Source organism: Dermochelys coriacea, chromosome 25, assembly GCF_009764565.3.
Source record: "Dermochelys coriacea isolate rDerCor1 chromosome 25, rDerCor1.pri.v4, whole genome shotgun sequence".
In the NCBI taxonomy this organism is placed as follows: domain Eukaryota; kingdom Metazoa; phylum Chordata; order Testudines; family Dermochelyidae; genus Dermochelys; species Dermochelys coriacea.
In genome coordinates, this window is record NC_050092.1 from 2,041,167 (window position 1) to 2,064,732 (window position 23,566).

Here is a 23,566-nt window from a genome sequence, read left to right on the forward strand (position 1 = left end):
GGATTTCAAGGCAGCAATCCCAGGGACATACCCAAGAGCCAGGGACTGGAGAGAGCAGGGAGCAGCCATTCTTTTGGGAGATGCCTCTGGGAAATCAAACCATCCCAGATATTAAACAATATATATTTGAAAAAATTTTCACAAATCCCTCTTGATAAAATGACCCCGGAGCTCTGTGCCCAGCACCTGCTCCTCCTCCATGCAGAGATGGGGCAGGCACAGAGCAAGGATCCAGAAGGGAGCAGGCTCCAGGGCCCGGGGGTGGGAGCAGGCTCCAGAGGGCTATTGGGGGGTAGTGGTGGACCAGACAGACCCAAGAGAGAGGGATGGAAAGATGGCACAGGAGGAAAGAAGGCGTGGGAGATTATGAAGAATGCAGACCAAGGGAAGCAGCAGGGAAGGGAAGGCTAGAGCAGCAGCTTTCTGCCTATTCCAGCCATAACCCTTGTTACAACAGAAAAACAGTGGGTTAGGCCCCTCCATTTAGCCATAGGGAGTTGTGACCCCAGCTGGGGGTAAAAATGGGGCTCACATCCACTCACCTCCTCAGCTTGGACACCAGAGCCATCCTGTACGGCCACTCAGCCTGAGACCTCAGCTGCCAGGGATGCTTTTCCCAGCATTACCTCGAACCATTGACCTGTCACTGGCTGAGCGTTGTTTGAATGGATGGGCTTTGGCATTTATTGATCAAGAGCTGACCCAAGGCACTAACCACCTGATAGAAAATAGGAATTAGGCCAACACAAGGGATGTGGGAGATTATTGCTGAGCAAACATTAGAGATTGTGTAATGTGCAGCCTTCTATAAAACCCAGATAATTTATATCCCCCTCTCATTTGTATATTTGTGAATAACCTCTCCCCCCATTGCAAAATCTGACTGGCACTAACACCCTGCAAGCCCAGGATGGAGGGGAGAGAGTGGTGAAGCCTTCCCTTTGTGGGACATTGTGCTGCTGGGTCCTGCCTGTGCCCTGATTTCTGATGGCAGAAGATAACCTACAGCAGAGACACTATGGCCCAGGCCCACATGTTCACTGGGGGAAAACAATGGCCTTCAGTTAAACTCAGCACCAGCAGCTTCCCCAGCAACAATAATTTCTCATTGCCCCCAACTTCTGTTCTCACCAACAATCACCTGCACCTGGATGTACTATACTGATAGAGAACCAACCAACCAACCCCGACCAGAAAATAGGGCAGAACCGCTCAACACCCCCTGGGAACAATGCAGAACCACCAAAACCCATCAAGAATGGAACAGAACCACCCAACCCCATACACACACACAAAAACAGGCCAGAACCACCAAGACCCATAAAGAATGGGACAGAACCACCCAATCCCCCCCAAGAATGGGATAAAATCACCAAACCCACTGATAATGGGACATAACCCACACAACATATCAAGAATGAGGCAGACTCACCCAAGCCCTTAAGAATAGGGAAAAAGTGTTCAATAAATATTTCTGTTCTGTGTTTAGAAAGAATCAGAATGATATGTGTATATCCTGACAATGATGAAGTACCTTCTAATCCATTAGTAACTAAGAAGTGTGTTAAATAACATCTACTTGAGAGAGAAACCTTTTTAAATCAGTAGGCCCGATAACAGTCCTTACAGAACTGGCTAAGGAGATCTCTGGCCTGCTTAGGTTCATTTTTAATAAACCTTGGAATGCCAGGGAAATTTCAGAAGACTGAAGAGTGCTAATGTTGTTCCAATATTCAGAGAGAGTAAGTGGGGTGACCTGGGCCTATAGGCCTATTAGCCCGACATCAATCCAAGGCAAAATAACAGAAAGGCTGATATGGGATTCAACTGATAAGGAATTAAAGGATGGAAATATAATTAATACCAGGAAACATGGAAAACAGGTTTTGTCAAACCAACCTGATTTCATTATTTCATAAAATTACAAGCATTAGGCTGGAAGGTGTTAATAGCCCCATCAATACCAGACATGGTTGAAGCCAGAGGTCTCAAACTCCTGGCCCGTGGGCCATCTGCATCCCACAAGCCTCCCCAATGTGGCCCGCAGGGCTCCAATAGTTTTGGGTCTCTCCCTTGGCCCCACCTGGGGCTCCGGGGTGCTTCCCCCCCAACCAGGGGCCCCAGCAGCGCAATGGAGCTGAATGGCGTCTGCCTGCTCACTCCAGTGGTTGCTGGCCCCTCCCTGTGACCCCAGGGTGGGCCAGGGCTGTGCCTTCATGCTCTGCCCCCGCTCCGAGCGCCCCTGAAGCCACTGGGACGCTATGGGGGTGATGCCTCCCCACAAACCCTCCAGCCCCCAATCTCCCTCCCAGAGCCTGCACCCCAATCCCCTACCCTAGACCTCCTCGCCCACCCAAACTCCATCCCAGAGCTTTAGGCAGGTGGAGGGCAGAGTTGTGGGGGGCATGAGTGACACTGGCCCGCTGGGAGGATTTGAGGACTGGCAATGGTCCTAAGGTAAATTGAGTTTGAGACCCCTGGTTTAAGCGGATAGGTGTGGTAACCATCACTTCATTCAGGCTAAGTGGAAGGAACAATTAGTCCCCTTTTACCTGGTGATAGCTGAAACAATAAAAGCCACCACCCAAAGCACATGGCAATAACTGAGCTAGAATTAACCCAGCAAGAATAAGAAAGGTTTCCTGGGGCTGCCAGCAAAATGCAGGCATAGGGAATGTATTGGTTGCAGCTGTGTATGTCTGCGTGTGTGAAACAGACAAAGGAAAGCAAGAGAAGCAGATGTGAGTGTGGCCCTGGAGGAAGCAGAGTACAAAAGAACTTTTTTGGGGCACAGGAATCATAGAATCATAGAAGATTAGGGTTGGAAGAGATCTCAGGAGGTCATCTAGTCCAACCCCCTGCTCAAAGCAGGACCAACCCCAACTAAATCATCCCAGCCAGGGCTTTGTCACTGCAGAGGCCAACTGTAACCACGGAAACTACTACTGCTGTTAGTTCCTACTGTGGTCAGGGAAACAGGACTGTGTGGACATCCTTTGTAAACAAATAGGACCAAACCAAAGCAACGCCTGACTCATCAACTTCTCCTCCTAACAGAAACAACTAAGCAATGCCCTCAACACAGGCTAACTTAGCGGTTTTCAAACTTTTTGAACTGAGCCCCTCCACCCCATCCTCTTTGAGTTAGAATTTTTGGTCGCTCTCCCGCAACCAGACAAAAATAGACACAATACCTGCTCCTCTCACCTGGAGTTTTCTGGGTGGGGGAAGGCAATGGTCTCTGGGTGTGGAGCCAGTGCTGGGCACAGAGGCTGCTGGGAGTGAATGTTGACACTGATCCACAGGCTGGCCTGCTGAGGTGAGTCGGGGTGGAGGTGGCAGAGCTCCCTCCCTGAGCCCCATTGCACGGAGCTGGTCCAAGCTGCCTGGCATCGCCGCTCACCCCCACAAAGGTTCCTCCATGCCCTTCTAGGGCAGAGCCTCGGGGCAATGCCCACAGTTTGAAAACCACTGGGCTACCTGAACACAAGTTTGATTGATGAAGCAAATTGCCTAGATGCAATATACTTAGACTCACATCCGGCATTTAGCTTAGTACTGCACAACATTTTAATTAAAGAACTAGCTCTATACCACATCACGAGCACACACATTACATGGCTTAAGAACCAGCTGACTGACAGATCTCAAAAACGTAGTTGTCATCTACAGTTGTGGAATCATCGAACAGAGGCGATTCTAGTGGGGTTCTGCCTGGACCAGGACTTGATGCTATTCCATGTTTTTATCAGTGATCTGGAAGTAAATGTAAAATTGTGCTCATAACGTTTGCCGATGACGCAAGGTTTGGCGGAGTGGTAACTACTGCGGAGGACAGGGCAGTCAGTCAGAGTGATCTGGGAAGCTGAGGCCCATTCAAACAAAATGTTTTTCAATACAGCCAAATGCACAGTTATACAACTAACAACAAGGAGTGTCGGCCACAGCTACAGAATGGGTCACCGTCTCCTGGAAAGCTGGGACTCTAAAGGATTTAGGGGTCATAGTAGACAAGCAACTCAAAAGTAGCTCGCACTGTGATGCTGTAGCAAAAAGGGCTAATGCAATCCTGCAACATATAAGTGGGAGAGTAGAGAGTAGGTGCAGGGAGACCATTTTACCGCTGTATACAGCATTGTGAGACAATGCAGCAATACTGTATCCAGGTCTGGGGTCCACGTTTTTAAAAGGATGTTGAAAAATTGGAGAAGATGCAGAAAGGAAACACAAACATTATTTGAGGACTGGAGAAAATGCCAGACGGTGAGAGACTTAAAGAGCTCAGTCTATTTAGTTTATCCAAAAAATCAGTGGACGATGACTTGATTACAGTATACAACTATCTTCTCTGGTAGAAAACAGCGGGTACTAAGGATTCTTTAACCTAGCAGAGAAAGGCAGAATAAGATCAAGTGGCTGAAAGCTGAAGCCAGGCAAATTCACATTAGAAATTGGGCACAAATTTTTAACAGAGAGGGTGACCAACCATTGGAACAAACTACCCAGGGAAGTGTGGATTCTCCATCTCCTGAGATTTTCAAATGCAGACTGGTGCCTTTCTGGAAGATGCTTTAGCCAAACACAAATTATCAGCTCAATCCAGGGGTTACTGGGCAATGTGAAATGGCCTGTGATGTACAGGAAGTCAGACAAGATGATCTAATGGTCATAAACTTCTGGTCATAAACTCTATGAACCACCCAAACCACCAGAAGACAGGGCAAACGCACTCACACCCCCAAGAATGAGACAGAACCATCTAAACCCACTGGTACCAAGGCAGAGGGCGGGCACCCAAACTCACTAAAACGGAGAGCTGGTTGGGCAGTGCCACATGTGGCCCTCCCGGGCAGTGCTATGCCCATCAATGGAGTGCCCGCAGTCAGCACTGCCCCCGGCATGCCCACCCCAGCCAGTCCCTGGGCCAAAAGGGGAGAACATGCAGCTGAAATCTAGCAGGGAAAGGAGACTGAGAAGGGCACAAGGCCTTATCCCTGCACAAAGCATCCAGATTGAGCTCTAGGGCAGCCTCCTCCTCAGGTTTCAGAGTAGCAGCCGTGTTGGTCTGTATTCGCAAAAAGAAAAGGAGTACTTGTGGCACCTTAGAGACTAACAAATTTATTAGAGCATAAGCTTTCGTGAGCTACAGCTCACTTCATCGGATGCATTTGGTGGAAAAAACAGAGGAGAGATTTATATACACACACACAGAGAACATGAAACAATGGGTTTATCATACACACTGTAAGGAGAGTGATCACTTAAGTAGGTCCAGGCCTGCAGCTGATGGGGCTTTTCCTTCACAGCGGTGAGGTGACATTGTCAGTGGCACCCAGGTGTGCCCCATGGGCTGGCTTGGAGCAGCCGAGCCAGGCTCCCCACCAGGCCCAGGGGTCTTGCTGGTGGTTTGCTCGAAGGGGGCTGGGACTGGGCCAGGGCATGGAGTGTTTTTGTGGCGGTTAGTGCCGGCAAAGGCGCGGTTCCCTGGGTTGTGTCCGGGAGGCCGGCTCGGGGGTACTCCCTTCTCGGGAGGAAACCCACCGCGGCGCCCCTGGGTGACGCCTGGTCCGGTCCTTAGCGGGCTCCTGGGGAACAGCGCCGGGGCTGGGCGGGCGGTGGCGGCTGGTCCCCAGCAGGGAACTCCCAGAGCCGCCTTTGGACGCAGCTCATCCCCTCCCGTCGGGTAGGGACTGGGGACTCCCGGCCCTTTGGCAGGGCACGACCCCAAGAGCTCCCGCATGCCCGGGAGACCGCAGCGCCAGCCTGGAGGGAGACACGCTGGCAAGGGGCCTGCACGCCTGGGGCTGGGCTGGGCTGGGCTCAGCCCCCTCCCCGTGCCAGGCTGGGCTGCGCAGGGAGGCAGGAGGGGAAACCGGAGACGCTCCCTGGCCGCTCCCCAGCGCACTCCCCCGTCATTATGCAAAGCAGAGCGGCGAGGTGCGCTGGGAGGCTATAAAAGGGGAGCGGCCGCGTCTGGCTGTTTACACCGCCTAGGCTGAGCCGGCTGCTGCACCGGGCCGGCTGCGCTGCGCTCCCGGGCTGCGCTCCCACGCGCCGGGCACCATGCGGCTGGCGGGGGCAGCCCTGATGCTGTGCGCGGCGGCGTGGCTGGGCCCCCGAGCGGGAGGCTTCCCGGCCGGCAGCAAGGAGAGGAAGGTGCAGTTCGCCTCCTGGGACGAGGTGAACGTGATCGCGCACGGGCTGCTGCAGCTGGGCCACGGGCTCAAGGAGCACGTGGACAAGACCAAGGGGCAGCTGCGGGAGCTGGGCGGCCGGCTGAGCGCCCACAATGGCTCGCTGGGGCTGCTGCTGCGCCAGACCCGCGAGGCGCAGGAGCAGGGCGGGCAGCTGCGGGCCGCCGTGCGGGAGCTGCAGGGCAAGGACCAGCAGCTCTTCAGCCTCTCTGAGGCGCTGCGGGAGAAGCTGCAGCAAATGGTCGGGGACAAGGCGGCGATCCAGGGCCGGCTGGAGCAGCTCGAGGGCAAGATCCGGCAGGCGCTGCAGGGGCGGCCCTCGGAGAACCAGAGTGCCACGGAGCTGGGCACGCTGCAGGTGAGCGCCCTTCCCCTGCCCGGGGGTGCCCCCGCTGCGCCCTTCCCCTGCCCGGGGGTGCCCCCGCTGCGCCCTTCCCCTGCCCGGGGGTGCCCCCGCTGCGCCGGGCCGCTCGCCGCTCTCCCGGGGACAGGGGTCTGGGTGAGCCCCCGACCCGACCCGGCGAGGCTGGCTGTCGCTCCCTTCTGGCCAATGCCCCGACCTCGCTAAGCAAGCAGCGCGTCCCCTGGGGGCTGCTGCCGGGAAGGGGAGGCCCCTGGGGCCCGCGGGCTGCGCTGTCAACTGAGCGCTTCATGGGCTACGTGCCGGACGAGCCGCCAGAGGCAGGGATCCTCGAGGCAGAAAAACCAAAAGTAGCCTGGGAAACTCCCAGCCTTGATCTCGGAGCTGGGCGAACGTGGGGCAGAGCAGGGCTCGCCCGCGCCCAGAGTGACCCTCGTCCGGCCGTGGGGACAGGGGTTTGCGAGCTCAGCGTTTTCTTTGTATTTTAGTCCCTAATCGATGCTCAGAACAGAAGAATCGAGGAGCTTTTGCAGAAGGTCAAACAGCAGCAGTACAAACTGGACAAGCAGAACCTGCAGATTAAAAGCCTGCAGAGCAAAGTAAGTTCCGCAAGGACTTTCCTGGATGTTGGTAGCAGGGCGAATAGGGAGCAGAGACGGACAGCAGCAAACGCTCCCTGCAGGCTGGGAGCCTCTTGCGAGCCTAATCTAATTGAATAATTCAGGACCCAGCCCCGGGGCTTCATCGCTGTCATGGGTTGGTAGAAGGAATCGGAGCCTCTGTCATTGAGCTTCACAGGGCTTTAAAAGTGCCTGCTATGTTGGCACAAAACATTGTGTGTGTCTGACCCAGGGGATCAAAGGCTAGAAGTTGGAATCTTTTATCCAAGCCCCTCACCCTCTGAAATGGGGGAAGGGGTTCAGAAAGATTGGACCTGGGCCTAGACTTGAGGTGCTCTGCTCTGCCACCTCTTACTTTGTTGGCAAGATAAACTCTTGGCTGACACAGTTGTACAAAACCACAGGCACCCTGAGCCCCAGATGGGTTGTATAATCTGCCCAGGTGAGTTCAGCCATTGCTAGGGGCTGATCCTGGAGCAGGCAGGCAGTGTCACCACTAACTGCTCTGGGAGCCATTGCAGACCAGCTCACTTATGGATCAGTGTTTCAAGTCTGTTCAATAAGAGTCGCTAACTTGTCCATGTTTTTGGTACAGGTCAATCTGTTGATCCCTCTGCATCTTAAGGACAACAAAACTCAGAGTCTAAAGTGGAGGATAAACCTGAAGAAAAGCGTCAGACCCACCAACCAAAGCCAAAACACCGGTGTGGAACCTGCACAGCCACAGAGTGAGTATCTGTCATCTCCCTCCCACCCCCTGTTAGCAGACTCAGCCTGTCAGCAGTTCCAGCTACAGCCCAGAAACAAAAGGTTCAATTGTCCTGATTCAGGATGTGAAACAGGCTTCTGCAGAAGTTGAGTGGAACTGGAAGGATCTGCTGTGTGGTCAGGGTCTGGCCTCCAGGATCTAGCAGGGATCTAAGGATCCAGTTGGGCAGGGATTTAATGATTTTACAGAAGTGTTTCAGCCTCCGATGGAGAATGCCCATGGGAGGTAGATTAATTCTGCCTGAAGGCATGTAGCTAAATGGGTGAAGTGGCTGAATGAGGCTGGCAGGCCAGAGTGGTAGCACTTGGTCATTGGGTTTGTGCAGAGGCATCTTGTTCTATCTGGGGGTTGAAATGCAACTGGGGAGTCTTCCCATATCCTCAAAAAGAAAAGGAGTACTTGTGGCACCTTAGAGACTAACAAATTTATTAGAGTATAAGCTTTCGTGAGCTACAGCTCACTTCATTGGATGCATTTGGTGGAAAAAACAGAGGGGAGACTGATATACACACACAGAGAACATGAAACAATGGGTTTATCATACACACTGTAAGGAGAGTGATCACTTAAAATAAGCCATTACCAGCAGCAGGGGTGGGAAGGAGGAAAACCTTTCATGGTGACAAGCAAGGTAGGCTATTTCCAGCAGTTAACAAGAATATCTGAGGAACAGTGGAGGGTGGGGTGTGGGGGAAGAAATACCATGGGGAAATAGTTTTACTTTGTATAATGACTCATCCATTCCCAGTCTCTATTCAAGCCTAAGTTAATTGTATCCAGTTTGCAAATTAATTCCAATTCAGCAGTCTCTCCTTGGAGTCTGTTTTTGAAGCTTTTTTGTTGAAGGATAGCCATTCTTATGTCTGTAATCGAGTGACCAGAGAGATTGAAGTGTTCTCCAACTGGTTTTTGAATGTTATAATTCTTGACGTCTGATTTGTGTCCATTTATTCTTTTACGTAGAGACTGTCCAGTTTGACCAATGTACATGGCAGGGGGCATTGCTGGCACGTGATGGCATATATCACATTGGTAGATGTGCAGGTGAACGAGCCTCTGATAGTGTGGCTGATGTGATTAGGCCCTATGATGGTGTCCCCTGAATAGATATGTGGACAGAGTTGGCAACGAGCTTTGTTGCAAGGATAGGTTCCTGGATTGGTGCATCTGTTGTGTGGTGTGTGGTTGCTGGTGACAACAGAACCACTAACCCAGGAACCTATCCTTGCATACAGTGTGTATGATAAACCCATTGTTTCATGTTCTCTGTGTGTGTATATCAATCTCCCCTCTGTTTTTTCCACCAAATGCATCCGATGAAGTGAGCTGTAGCTCACGAAAGCTTATGCTCAAATAAATTTGTTAGTTTCTAAGGTGCCACAAGTACTCCTTTTATTTTTGCGAATACTGATTAACACGGCTGCTACTCTGAAACTTCCCATATCCCGTATCCCTCGGTGTGGAAGTGGGCTTCATCTGCCACCAGCGAAGGACAGGAAATAGATGGGAAGCTGTGGGTCTATCTACCTGCATCACTCTGGGGTCTGAGCACCTCACCATCCAACACCCCCATGAACAGGGAAGTGCTGAGGCTGTCTCCACTGTACAGAGGGGATGTGAGATGCAGGGAGCTGGAGGCTTACCTGGGAAGGCTGTGGCTGAGCAGGGTTTTGAATCCCAGTCCTAGGTTAGTGCCCTGACTGCTGGACAATTCCCCGCGTGCGCATGTTCATTGGGCCTGTGACCTTTGGAGCAACCTCCTTCAGGATGCACAAAGAGCCTGGCTCTGCTTCCATCACACTACATACTCCCGCTGAATTCAGTGGAAGCAGGACCAGGGTGCATGGCTTATTGGGCCATGCACTGCAGGCTGTTCCCTGGACAGGAGCTCTGTGCAGACTAGGGAAATGATTAGGCTCTCCGGCTGGCTGTGTAAAGGGTCTGATCCAAATAGGAACGATCTAGAAGGCAAGTGGGTTTCCTCTGTGTCAAGCACAGGAGAGTCTCCAGGCAGAAAGGCTGCAGAGGGGGGCTAGTTATTTAGCACTTTCTGCTTTCAGTCTTCCCACATGCTGTTACCTGGTTGCTGCTGCCCCTGAAAGAGCAAAAGACAGGGCCAGGGGCTAGGCAGAGAACAAAGAGCATAAGAGACGAATGCAGACAGGGAGACCCCAAAATATAGCATGCTGTATGTGGGGAACTTCCAGCCAGCTTTCAGTTGAGTTGGGTTAGCCATTGGTCACACTGGGTTCTTGGAACCAAAGTCCTCTATATTAGGACAATGAGGAGCAAACTAGAGCACCATATTCCTAAAAACCTTTCCCAAGTTTCCTTCTGCCCTTGCCTTACGTGGCTGGCATGAGACTGGGGATGGTGTCCCTGTCCTCTGTTTGCCAGAAGCTTGGAATGGGTGACAGGATTGATCACTTGATTGATTGATTTTTCTGTTCATTCCCTCTGGGGTACCTGGCATTGGCCACTGTCGGAAGACAGGATACTGGGCTGGATGGACCTTTGGTCTAACTCGGTATGGCCGTTCTTGTACTCTTATGAGGGCAGCATCTCCCCTCACCCTGTCTCTATGCTGGGGCATACTGACTATTACAGGCTGTGGGAAAGACTGGTCAGCAGGACCAAGAGTGACAGAACCTTGGGTCTCTTTCACTGTGGAGCAGGTCATGCTTCTGTCGATGGAACCACCACTGCCACTCGGGAGAAGGTTCCCCTTTTAGCTCAAACCTTGAGCTCCTCTTCATTTGCCTGATCACTTTTGTTGACTGGAAACTGCAATTCAATTTTCACCCTGATCAGCAAGGAGAAGGAGCCTTCTGGCAAGTGCTGGCCCCAGTGTCTTCCCTGGGCTGTTGGTTCCCTGCATTCCTACCAGCCATCACTCCGAAGGTTGGTTCCCAGAACTGCTCCCTGCCTACAGAGAGCCCGTTCCCCCAGTGCTGCACTGGGGGTTGTGTGGGCAATGAGCCCCCTAAGCAACTTCTTCAGAATGGCCTTTTTTATTTACATCCAGCAAACACAAGTTAACAGACTAAGCATGGCACTCAGTCAACTGTGCAAAAGTTGAAGGTTTGAAACAACCTCGAGAGCAAGAGGTTTAATCACTTGCAGAAGGCGGATCATGTCTTCAGGCGCTGCATACGCTCTCCTCCCTGGCAGCTTGCCAAGTAGGCAAAAGTTAAACCCTAGTCTCCCAACAGTGCTGGGATTCCAAAATAATTTGGTTGGGGAAGGCGGGGTGGGGAAAGCAAAGCAAACAGTTCCTACTGGGAGTAAAAAAACACTTGAACAACTGAGCCTGGAATGCAATCCTGTGTTCAAGGAACAGTGTTTACTCTCCGCTTGATGCGTTCCATAAATACATGGCCATCCAAGGAGTAATTCTGCTGGGCTTTGTTGTTTTAACGTTCCTTTATGGATTTATTTTTTTAAATAAACACTTCGCTCTTCATTTTTACGAGCCTATGGGCTCAGGCTCTTCCACTGGGGATTTAAAGCTTCACAACTAAAAACTAAAGTCAGAACTACTACTAAAGCAAAATGAGCTGAGGTTATGGAGCCCGCTGCACCTCACTTAATTAGGAATGGAGCTGCTGCAGTAGGGGAACAAAGCAGCAGCTGAGCAGAGTGGTATATCTGGCAAAGCCCAGCAAGAAGGTAACTGTTCAACAGGAGCTGCTCAAAGATTCTTGGCCCCAGCAAACAATCTCTCTGGGGCAGCGTGGTGTGATCTGCCTGACTTATGGATTGGCAAGAGATCCAGGCATCATTCCTGCAGATAGCTAGATCAGATTAGAGAAGGAAGCAGTGAGTAGTCCTGAGAAAATGCAGCATATGATTTCTTCTGGCCCCTGGGTCTATGTCCTAGACTGGGAGGCAAGCCCACCCTGCTGTAATTTCTGCTGACTCACCTGTGTTTGGCCCTGTGTGAGATGCACATCCGCCACTCTGCTGGTCAGAAGTTTTAGGATGACTGTCACATTGCAGAGCAATGTGAGTCAGTCAGTGCCTGCATCCAGCCCCATGACAAACTAAAGTAATGGATAAGACTAAGAATCCGAGCCCCTTCCTCAACCCTCTCTCCAGACCCTGTTTGGTTGGCCCTGCAGAGTGAGTTGGGGCAGGATCTGGGATGAAGGTTAGGTGAGTGAGTTTTGTGGTTTGGTGCTATTTGTCACAACCCTGACATGACTAAACGGCCCCTCTGGTAATAGGGTGACCAGACAGGAAGTATGAAAAAACTGGGATGGGGGTGGGGGGGGGGAATAGGACCCTATAGAGGAAAAAGACCCAAAAATCAGGACTGTCCCTATAAAATCAGGCCATCTGGTCACCCTATGCTGGACTGGCCTGGTTCTGTCTGCTCTTGTCTACGAATGACTGGGTGGGACTCAGCACTGATGGCCTAGCCCAAGTGCTGACACGAATCCGAGAGGCCAGTGCATGAACGGCCGCCTGTTCTAATGTTGGCGTCTGTGCAGGCTTGCGTGGGGAGAGGTTACCCTGCTGCACCTCCTTGGTGAATGGTGATTTCAGCTGTCAACCCACCACCTTGCCTGTGCTCAGGGCATCTGGTTTCATGGTATTATGGGGGAGGGAGGAAGGAGGAGGAACATGCCCAAAGAGTCAACTAGGTGAAAGTTCAGACCTTAGCAAGAAAATGGCTATTATGACAAAGTCAGGGTTGGGGGAGGGGGGAGCATGGCTGATCAGAAAGGCAGCACGGTGATTGGCTGGAAGGAAATTGGGTGAAAGTTAACAGTCCTTTTAACCATCCCTCCCCCTTCCCCGGGAGCAGGCTTGCTTCATTGTTTTGGGAAGAAACCCCTCCCCCAGCACGTTCGCAGGCAGGGCTAACCTTTCCCCTACTTCAGACTCAGACGCTGATGTCAGAGCGGGGGGGGGGGGGGCGGGGGCGGGTGCAAGGAGGCTGCGAGGAGCCCTTGTCCTGGCATCAGCCTTTTGCAGAGAGCGGTATTTAAAGCCTGGACAGGGGTTTCCATCCCTGTAGCATCTTAGTGTCACTTACTTTATATTAAAAACAACAACCCCCAGTGTGACCCCACTGGGTGGGGTGTTCAGTGGACTTTGATAAGGGCTCTTTTGTCTAATGGCCTGGGCACATGGAGAGTGGCTGGCACTGAGTGCCACTCCTTGCGCTTCCCATTGGGCCTGCTGCCCAGACACTAAGGTGGGAGAGACCTTAGCAATACTCTGTGTGGCACTCAGCTTGAGCTCTGACAACAAGAGCCATGGGCTCGGGGCCAGCACGGGGAGCAAATGGACACTCGGGGGTAGAGGGGGGGAAAAAAGATTCCTGAAGATCTCACTCCTATGAGGGCAGCAACAGAACCTTCTCGTCAGCACCCCAAGAGATGGGAATGGAGGGAGGACCCCCATGTCCCATCCAGCCCCCAGCGTTGGTGATGGGGGGGGGGGGGGGGGGAGAGCACCATCCTTCCCTCCCAGCTGGGGGACAGCCCCATCCTGCTTACCTCCCTTCCACAGCAGCTGGGAGGGGGTGAGTGGCTGGGGCTGTGCTAAATGACAGACCTAAAAGTAGCAGTTCTTCAACAAAAAAACTTCACAACCAGACTCCAATGAGACACTGCTGAATTGGAATTAATTTGCAAACTGGATACAACTAACTTAGACTTGAATAAAGACTGGGAGTGGATGGGTCATTACACAAAGTAAAACTATTTCCCCATGTTTATTTCCCCTCCTCCTCCTGTTCTTGTCAACTGCTGGAAATGGCCCACCTTGATTATCACTACAAAAAGTCCCCCGTCCCCCCTGCTCTCCTGCTGGTAATAGCTCACCTTTCCTCCTCATTCTTGTTACAGTCTGTATGGTAACACCCATTGTTTCATGTTCTCTGTGTATATAAAATCTCCCCACTGTATTTTCCACTGCGTGCATCCGATGAAGTGGCCTGTAGCTCACGAAAGCTTATGCTCTAATAAATTTGTTAGTCTCTAAGGTGCCACAAGTCCTCCTGGTTTTTTTTACAGATACAGACTAACACGGCTGCTACTCTGAAACCTGTCTAAATGGGGGTGTGAGGCTGAAGTAAAGGTTTGCTGAGAGCGTGCTCCCTTGCAGTCCCTCCGTTTCTAGAGTCGTCTGCACCAAACCCGACAGATGGCTCCAGCGTGGGCTGGAGAACGGTGGAGCCAGTTCAGAGCCCAGTCCAGTGCCACCCCCGGTGCCTTCTGAGCTGGAGCCCAGAGTTCTCTGAGCCCTCAGTGCAAGGCTAGCTTCTCGCTGGAACCCCAATATCCTGTGAAGTGCTGCACATCCCCCCCAGAGCTCGGTTACTTTGTATGATGCAAGACATACTGTACATTGCTTTACAGTAAAACTCCTCCAGGCCTGGGAGCTCAGTGCTGAGAACGAAGTCCCTGCGCTCCCCAGTGGAGGAACAAGGCAAAGGAAGTGGGGGAAAGTTCATGTTTACACTCACAATCCTGCAGTTCCTCTTGAACTCGTGCTTATGGCAGCTGCACAAGAATCCAAGCTCCAGTCCCCCAAACCCAAAGGAGGGGGCTGTCTTCATTTAGACTTTTTTTTTTTTTTGGTCCCTGCAGCTCAAGGGAACAAAGACAATATGTTTCAAAGCTGAATGCAAAGGGCACTGTCCCAGCTTCCTCTAGGCAGCTACGTCAGGAACAGACCTCGCTTTGTTTGGGGAGGTGCCGGGAAAGGGGCTCTTGCCACCTGTTGCAGGCAGACAAAGAGCTGTTTGATTTTGTGGCTGTTCCTTGATGCTCTGCAAAGCTGGGTAAAGTCCCTGCATGTCTTGACACCTTCTTGTCCTTTAGACTCCGGTTTTATAACTGGATTCTTCTTAGGCCTGTTGATTGCTCCCAATGGACTCTTACCAGTTCTGTTGAAATGGTGCTTTGTTGGCAGTTACAGTAAAGCCGAGGCCAAAGTCCAGGCATCTGGGGAGAGGAGGAGCAGAATTTCTCTTTGCTTTACAAATAGTCTTGCTGATGCTTTGCAGTCAGAGCCAGTGGCCTTAGTGGCAGCTGTGCATTGGTGACCTCCCACAGGCCCTGGCAGGGCAGCCCTCTCAGTGTCTGAGCCAGTCCTGGCCTGCAACTGGGAGTCCCACCAGGGTTGTGCCTGGTCCCTCACTTCCCCCTATTCATTGCTTATGGGGGCATTGGTCTTATGAGGGGCTCTGAGCAAAAGGGTCACTGTATGCTGATGGTCTCTGCTCCGCACCTGCTGTCAAGTCAGTCAGTAAGCCATGCACCAGGCCATCCAGCAGCACGTCTTCCTAATGCTGGGCGTAGCTGACACGACTACAATCCCATCTGAGAGCTAGATGGAACTTGCAAGCAGTTTGTGAATTAGTGTTAGTCTGGGTGAGTTAGAACAATATTCTGCAGCTATTGCCCTCTGCAAGGGTGGGGTGGGGGGGAAAGGGGCATTACCCCTTCCTACCATCTGCCCTCATCAGAGATAATGTCCGGAAGCCACACCGTGCTGCTGCCTGTTTGCCCCTGGTCTGCTGATTCTGCATAGCTCATGTGACCTGTCTCACCAGCTCCTCCTCCTAGGTTACACACTTGGCCCCGTTCTCTGGTAGGCTGTAGCTGTCTATTTACCTGGGCCCTTTGAGTCCTGTATTAACTTCTGTACAAAATGAAACAAGCCCAAGGGCCTGGAGATAAATGCCTTGGAAAACTTTAGGGCTTTATTTTTTATTACTTCTTTATATTGCCATAGTACCTAAAAGCCCTAATCATGGACCAGCCCCATTGTGCTAGGTGCTGTACAAACAACCTCTAGCTTTAGCATTCAAAGTTGTGGTTAAGCTAGGCTCATTTGTAGAAGTGTATAGCTGCTAGGATTGTGGTGTGAACAAAACTGTTTGAGAGCAACATGCTGAGACTGCTTCTTCTAAATTCCCCCTCTGTCTTTTTGCAGAGCTCCTGCTGGACTGCCAGCAGCTCTTCCTGGCAGGAGAGAGAAGCAGTGGTGTGTTTCAGATCCAGCCCTTTGGATCTCAGCCTTTCAAAGTCTACTGTGACATGACTGCTGGTAAGTGAGGGGAGCACCCTGGGCCATTCTGAGTTCTGCAAACTGTTCTTGGAAATAACAGAACTGAAATAAATGAACAATCCCTTCCACCCGCAGAAGGTGGCTGGACGGTGATCCAGAGGCGTCTGGATGGCTCCATGGACTTCGACCAGCTTTGGGAAGCCTATAGGAATGGCTTTGGAGATCTTAGCGGTAAGCAGATGGTGGAAGACTTTTATTCTAGCTTTTCCAGATCGGCAAGCAAATTCCATGCCCACGCTACTTCCCCTCCCAGAGATGGACCAAAGATCTTCACCCAGCAGAACACCCAGATGGACGAGTGGGCACTGCTGGCTGAGAAGGGATTGAGGAAGTTCACCACACAAGGGTGCATGCATCCACTGACCTCCCTAGGCACATTGTGCACACCAGAGAATCTGGAGTGATGTTAGCACTGCATGCTAACATCTTCCTTTGATCTGCATAGTGCTTGTGATGCCAATTAATGCAAAGTTCCTTGTTTCAGGTGATTTCTGGTTGGGCCTGGAGAAAATATACCACATTGTCCAAGACAGAAGGTACAATCTTTCAATTGAGCTGCAAGACTGGGAAGGAAACTCTCAGCTTATTCAGTTCCTCTTTAGCCTGGGTGGAGAGAACACCGCCTACACACTTAGTCTCCTAGGACCTGTGTCAGGAGAGCTGGAAAATGCTCTTGGGGACTTCAGACAGCTGCCCTTCTCCACTCGAGATCAGGACAATGATTTCAAAGCTGACGCTAACTGTGCCAAGCACCTGTCAGGTTAGTACTGGCAAAGGCAAGGTGCTATATTCCTAAGCAAGAGTCTTTTGTGGGGGGGGGGATAGGTCAGTGGTTTAAGCGGTGGCCTGTTAAAGTCAGGGTTGTGAGTTCAATCCTTGAGGGGGCCATTTAGGGATCTGGGGCCAAAAAAAAAGGTGGGGGGACAACAGTACTTGGTCTGGTCCTGCTTTGAGCAGGAGGTTGGACTAGATGACCTCCTGAGGTCCCTTTCAACCCTGATACTCTGCAATTCCTTCTCTTGGTGGGTAAGTCTTCCTCCATCTGCCCCAAGCTGCTCGAAGCCTAGCTCTCCTTTCCCACTGTAAGACCCACGCGCGCACCCCCCCTTATTTCTGTGCGAACTGAACTATGCTTCCAATATTTTGGGGCAGATGGCACTGGTGAAAAATGGCCATTTGGGTATTTTGACTCTGACCTTGTCCCCTGCTTCGCCCTCCTCCTTCTCCACGGGGATGGGACCGTGAGATCCACAAGGGGAGCTGTGAGAGCGACTCTAATCAAACCTGAAACCAGGTGACATTCTCATGGTTCCAGGTTCTGTTACAAAGTCATAACTTGGCCCAGCTTGTTCCCCATGACTCAAACTGTCCAACCAAAGGAGGAGGCCAGTTCAGGGGCTCAACAGAGGAATTCACCCCATGTCTGAATGTTTGGCTTGTTTGAACTGTAACCTGAGTACAGATGAAACAGACGACCCATGTGAACCAAAACCGTGGTATTTCCCACATTTCTCACACTCTGCTAGCGGTGTAACGCACCTACCCTGTCCACCCAGGAGTCTGCTCCTGACTCCTGGGGCCACCCGCGGCTCTCGGCTGCTCTCAGCTTTTTCACCCCCTAGTGGCCAGAGATTGCACACATGGGGCATGTGCTCTCAGGTGGGAGTGGAATGGTCTTGAGCCACAGCACTGACTGGGGACATCTGGTGTCAATTCTGAGTGCACATGCACACAGGGCCGGCTCTAGGCACCAGCAAAACAAGCAGGTGCTTGGGGCAGCACATTTCTAGGAGCAGCATTCCAGCACCGGCCATGCCGCACCTAGAAATGTGCCCCCGCCGCCCCAGCTTGCCTCCGCCTGCTCCCCTGAGTGCACCGCCGCTGCTCCGCTTCTCCCCCTCCCTCCCTCCCAGGCTTGTCGTGTGCAAAATAGCTGTTTCGCACGGCAAGCTGGGGAGGGAGGAAGAAGAAGCCAAGCAGCGGTACGCTCAGAGGAGGCGGCAGTGGTGGAGCAGAGGTGAGCTGGGGCGGGGAGTGGTTCCTCTACCCCCCCATTACTTCCTGCACTCCCCCTGACCCTCGCTCACCTCTGTTCCGCCTGCTCCCCTGAATGCGCTGCCTCTCCCTCACCTGAGAGGGAGGGGGTAGAAGCGGAGCTGCAGCGTGTTCAGGGGAGTGGGCGGAGCAGAGGTGAGCTAGGGCAGGGTGTTGTGGAGGGGGGAGCTGCAGGAAGCAATGGGAGGGGGAATGCGGCATGCCCGGGGAAGGAGGCAGGTCCAGGGATTTGGGGAAGGGTTTGGGAAGGGGCGGAGCCGGGGGTGGGTGGGCATGGGAAAAAAAAGCTGGGGCGGCCAAAAATTTTTTTGCTGCAAAAATCCTAGAACCAGCCCTGCATGCACACACGGCCCCCTCCTCCCTCCATGCTGGGTGACACTGGGCAAGTTGCTGCAATTCAGCCTCTATTCCCTAACTGTAAAATGGAACTAATAATGTGTTATATTTCATCAATGGATCTGCCCTACCATCTAGGGCTCCGTATGACAGGTATGGGGCTATAGAAGTATTTGCATTAATCTGGCCTCTTTGATGGCCATGCAGGACTAGCTGCCTGCATGGCTTGATCTCCTTCAGACCTGGAAGTAGTGTTAGAGTTCCCTGGAGCATGGGACCCTCTGAAACACCTTTCATGTACACGCTTCAGGTCATTTAACTTTCCAAAGCTTGGCGGGGGCAGATTGTGCTTGGAAGGGAGGGTGAAGCAATAGTTCTGAAATTGGGGTGATTTTCTTATACTGTTATGGGACTTTTTAGCTGTGAAAATTCCCATTGGCTGAAATCTGCCTCTTCCTTCCTTTCTTCCTTCCTTCTAGGAGGCTGGTGGTTCAGCACCTGTGGCCATGCTAACCTCAATGGAAAGTACTTCCGCTCCATCCCCCGTCAGAGGCATGAGCGGAAACAGGGAATCTTCTGGAAGACATGGAAAGGGAGGTATTATCCACTGAAATCTACCACTCTGAAAATCCAACCCACAGAGCTGGAAACAATCCTAACCTAGCTGCCACTTGAAAGACTCAAAGGAGTGCAGATTTGCAGGTCTGTAACTTGGTGTTTACAGAAACCAGAAATGCAACCCTCAGTGACGGTTCAGAGAGGAACCTTTCCTCACATTAGCAGCTCTTTAGCTGGCAGAGTCTAGCATGGAGCAATGCAGCAACAGGCTCTTCCTGTAGGTATAACCACTTAGTGTTACCGAGGTCCAATGAACTCAAAGGATGGAAGCTCCCAGAAAGGGCGAGTAGCCCTGAACAGGGAGAAGGGTAACTGTGGAACGCACAAGCTGGGGGAGCAGTCACAGACCAGTGTTGCTGCTGTCTAAGTCAATGATGTACAAAGCTTTGTCCTAAGTCTTAGTTGATCAGTTACCTTTGCTGTTAAAGCCACTGTGCTTTCAAGGAGCTCGCTTGGTCCCAGCACTGAAGCTGGGGAGAGGTGAGGTGAATAGGGTCCTCTTAGAACAGCTGCACCCTGGGCCCATGTGCCACCTTACTCCTCTCCTCTCACTGGGATTCCCAACTGGAGGAGGCTCACAAAGCTCCCATGAGCCAAGAGGCTGCTGATACTGTCAGGCTTTTCTTCTAGGATAGTTCCCTGTTGGGCTCTGAGGTTTGGAGCCGTGGTAAAGTGCTGCTGCCAAAAACCCATCCCATTCCCCCCCAGAACACCTGACTAGAGACCCTCTTCTTCTGCCCCACCTCCAGCCATGGCAGGTCAGTTACGCAGCAGCTGCAATAGAGGCAGCAGGAAATATAACTCATGTCTGACACCTTGTTTCTCATGACCCCTGCCCAGCTTCCCCCCCCTCTCCTCAGTTACTTAAACGCCACTTGACTGTTTCCTCCTCTTGAGGAGTGGGGACTGAGGTCCATCTAGCTTTCTTCATCCTCAAAGATTACATGCAACTCCTCCTTCCTGGCCTCCCCACCTGGGAAGAACAGTTTCAGGATTTCATCCAGTAATTCCTCCAATTGCCTGTTACCAGGAGACCAGACTAGATCATAGATGTCCGTTTTGGCTCTGAATCCTGAGCTTCAGAGAGAGCCTACCGCTGCGGCTGAGTCAGCTAGAACAGCCTCTAGAGTGGCATGAGGGACAGTCTGCCCTTGGGCATGGGCCCAACCCTGCCTCTCCACCCTGAATTCCTAGCGAGGGCTGTGCATCTCTTCCTTCACCTTATCCTGGAGGTTTAGTTTCTTCTTGAAAGATTCCAAAATCCCAGTGTGGACTAGACCCTGTTCCCTGGCTGTGACCTGAAATTGAAACATTCTCTCTGAAAGGTGAGGTACAGTAGGGTTCCCCCAACATGCTGGGAGCAGCATCAGTCGCACATGGTGTCTGCCCCTAAATACTGCACAGATTATTCTTGTATCTTCAGCAACTGGATTTGAGGATTTCCCAGAGTGTCTTAGAGGAGGGGAGCAGGTGTGGTGGGGTGCATCTGATCTTTGGGGAGACCCTGGGTAAAGTGGTGGTCACTGAAAAACTGTTACAGGCCAAGTTTCCCTCTTGGGTGTTCCCAAGTATCCTGCCCTATTTGAGTCATATTGACTGACTTGCTAGAGCTCTTAGCTGCTGAATACTGTAAATAGTCACTTGTAGAATGCTGGATCTTTCATGGAATTTACTGTTTAATTTGTTTCTGTATTTAAATGCAGTGTTAATAACAATGGTATAATTTATAAATGTTTGGGTTTGAAAAAAATCATGAGTAGTTTGTGTATTTTCATCTCTAACCTTTTTATACTAAAATCTGACTTTCTGCAGATGTTGTCTTTTAATAAAAACCCCACCAAACCGATCAGTCTCACACCCGTGTTCAGAGTTCTGTCCTAGGGCTACTAATGAGGTGGGGGAGGCCACCTGGTGCACTGTTATGTAAGGGACTCACCTCTTGGTCCCAACTATGCTAGGTCAGTTCTGGTGTTCACATGTTAAAGGATGTCTGGCAAAACTGAGGAGGGCTCAGAAGAGCTACAAGAATGACAAGGTCTGGAAAACAGGCCTTACAGTAAAACTAAGGAAGCTCAATCTGTTTAGCTTATTGGAGAGAACATGAAGTGCCAGTGCAATCCCCCCCATAATCACCTATGCAGGGAGGAGATCTCTCATATCAGAGGGCTGTTTCTTCTAGCAGCCAATTGAAAAATAAGATCAAATGGCCAGAAGCTGAAGCTAGACAAATTTGAAATGGTCAAACTTGAACGTTGCTTCCAGTGGAGCACCTTTTCAAGAGCTGTGTTGGATTCTCCATCAGTTGGTGTCTCAGGCATCCAATCTCTAGTTAAAAGAATAAACTCCTAAGTCAACAAATGCTTGGACTCTGCACCAGAATTGCTGTGTGAGGTTCTCTACTAGCCTGGAAGTGCTCATACAAACCATGCAACGTATCCATGCCCCCTTGTTTTGGTGGATAGATACGGGGGGGTGGGGGGGAATTCAAAACTAAATTAGCCCCAGGGTGTGTGAAGATGCTGGAGACCTTATGTGCTATGTTCACTGAAGTAAGATGCTCCTACAAATAAAGAGTAGTGAAAGGGTCACACCCTTATCTGTTCATTTCTGGATTTTCATTCTGTGGCAGTTGGAATAAGTTTTCCAGCTTTACTCTCCAATGATACTCAACCTTTATTTCCAGCACTAGCCAGAAATAGTTCCTGCTGTGAGCTACTGCCTGGCACAGGGGACCTAATGTGCAGAAACTGGCTTTCTGGAAGTCTCCAGCCAAAAGAGCAAAGCTAGCAGACAGTCCAACCTTTCAAAAAAGACTAGCACTGGGAAGCTTGCAAGCTAGCCAAAAGAGCTGACCCTGACCAGCTGGAGAACTATCCCTGCTGTTCTCACTTATTCCTTGGTCCTGATCTACCCCATGGTGCAATTCCACTTCTTGCTGTGAGGGATGAGACCCTACCCCCAAGGCAGAGACCAGTCACAGATTAACTGTGTTACTGGGGCTTCCCAGCCAGCTGTGGATCTTTCTCTGGGAAATTCCACTATTGTGACATACATTAACAAGGAAGGGGAAGTACCTGGACTGTTAACTTAGAATTCCCTCCGAATCCCTCCTCCTCTATTTTCCAGTGCATGCTTTGAATTTTGATCTTAAGTCCAAATGAAAGATGAGGGCGCCCTCTGGTGATGAGAGAAATGACACTACATACAGGGCTACTGAGGAAAGGGCAGTTTCAAATATTCCTGGTTTCAGAGTAGCAGCCGTGTTAGTCTGTATTCGCAAAAAGAAAAGGAGTACTTGTGGCACCTTAGAGACTAACAAATTTATTAGAGCATAAGCTTTCGTGAGCTACAGCTCACTTCATCGGATGCATTTGGTGGAAAAAGCAGAGGCTTTTTCCACCAAATGCATCCGATGAAGTGAGCTGTAGCTCACGAAAGCTTATGCTCTAATAAATTTGTTAGTCTCTAAGGTGCCACAAGTACTCCTTTTCAAATATTCCTGATATTCAAATATTCACAACCGTAGATATGAAATGACCCCTTCCCAGGAAACAGGCCAGCACCAAGTTGGTTGTAAGGTGGTATCTGATGCTGTGGCTTTATAACAATTCATTTAAAAAAGCATTTATGTAACAGCTTCCATCAAGGACTGCAGTGCGTTTGTTATTCATGCAGCGCAAGAGTGTCCTGAATTCTAGCGAACAGCTCCCCAGTGGGGCACAAAGCTCCACAGCCTTGCTGGAAAGAGTTGCCTGTTTTCTCACCTCCCTACCTACCTGTGAACAAACTACTGTTCCCTCAGAATAGGTTCTCTGCCTTGGACAGAGAAGTGTTTATCTGAATGACAGCTATGTTTAAAAACCCCACAAGAATTTAAAATGGTAATAGAATCTAGGTCCAGGCTTTAAAATGAGTAATAGAGTGTAGCTGAAAATCAATTCTCCTTCACTCACCTGCCATGAGTTTGTTTCAGGTCCCTGCATGTCCCCTGGTTGTAGAGCAATGAATGGGCTGTTCTATGCTAGAGAGGAGGAGCATGTGGCAAGGGGAGGTGACCATAGAGAGTCCTCAGGGACAGAAGCCTCAATGAGTCCTGAGGGGTGCAGTGAGAGGTGGGTAGATGGGAGTGATGTGGGGCTAATAATACAAACTGTGCAGGCCAAGAACTCTGTGGCCCTCAGAGTCAAGGCTGTCTAGAGTCAATAGGCTGGCCTAGAGGCAGTGGTCACAGACAGATCAAGTATGACACTGGTGTGGTGAATCACTCATGTTTTAAGCCCCTCCAGAGTAGTATCACCCACTACAGAGGTTTCCATATACTAGTTCAAACTAGGCTTCCAGACACTAGGAAAACAAAGAAAGGGCTTTAGGCTTAAATAAATGTCATTTAAACTGATTCAGGGTGGTCTTTCTAGTACAGCTAAAAGACAGGATCTTCTGCCCAAGGGGGCCCCATAAGACTGATGGGTGACTTCTGATAAGCTCTAAGCATGCATATAGGAACTTTCAACTGCCTGAAAGGGGG

The 23,566-nt window shown here is 51.0% G+C and overlaps 1 protein-coding gene across 1 annotated transcript; it reads left to right on the forward strand.

Moving 5' to 3' along the window:
* The first annotated feature begins 5,980 nt into the window (after positions 1 to 5,980).
* On the forward strand, positions 5,981 to 20,887 carry ANGPTL4 (angiopoietin like 4). Its single transcript, XM_038384409.2, has 7 exons — positions 5,981 to 6,552; positions 7,044 to 7,154; positions 7,771 to 7,903; positions 15,898 to 16,011; positions 16,108 to 16,203; positions 16,517 to 16,792; positions 18,903 to 20,887. Exons 1-7 carry the CDS (start codon positions 6,064 to 6,066, stop codon positions 19,085 to 19,087), a joined length of 1,404 nt encoding a protein of 467 aa, XP_038240337.1. The 5' UTR covers positions 5,981 to 6,063; the 3' UTR covers positions 19,088 to 20,887.
* Positions 20,888 to 23,566: the final 2,679 nt, after the last annotated feature.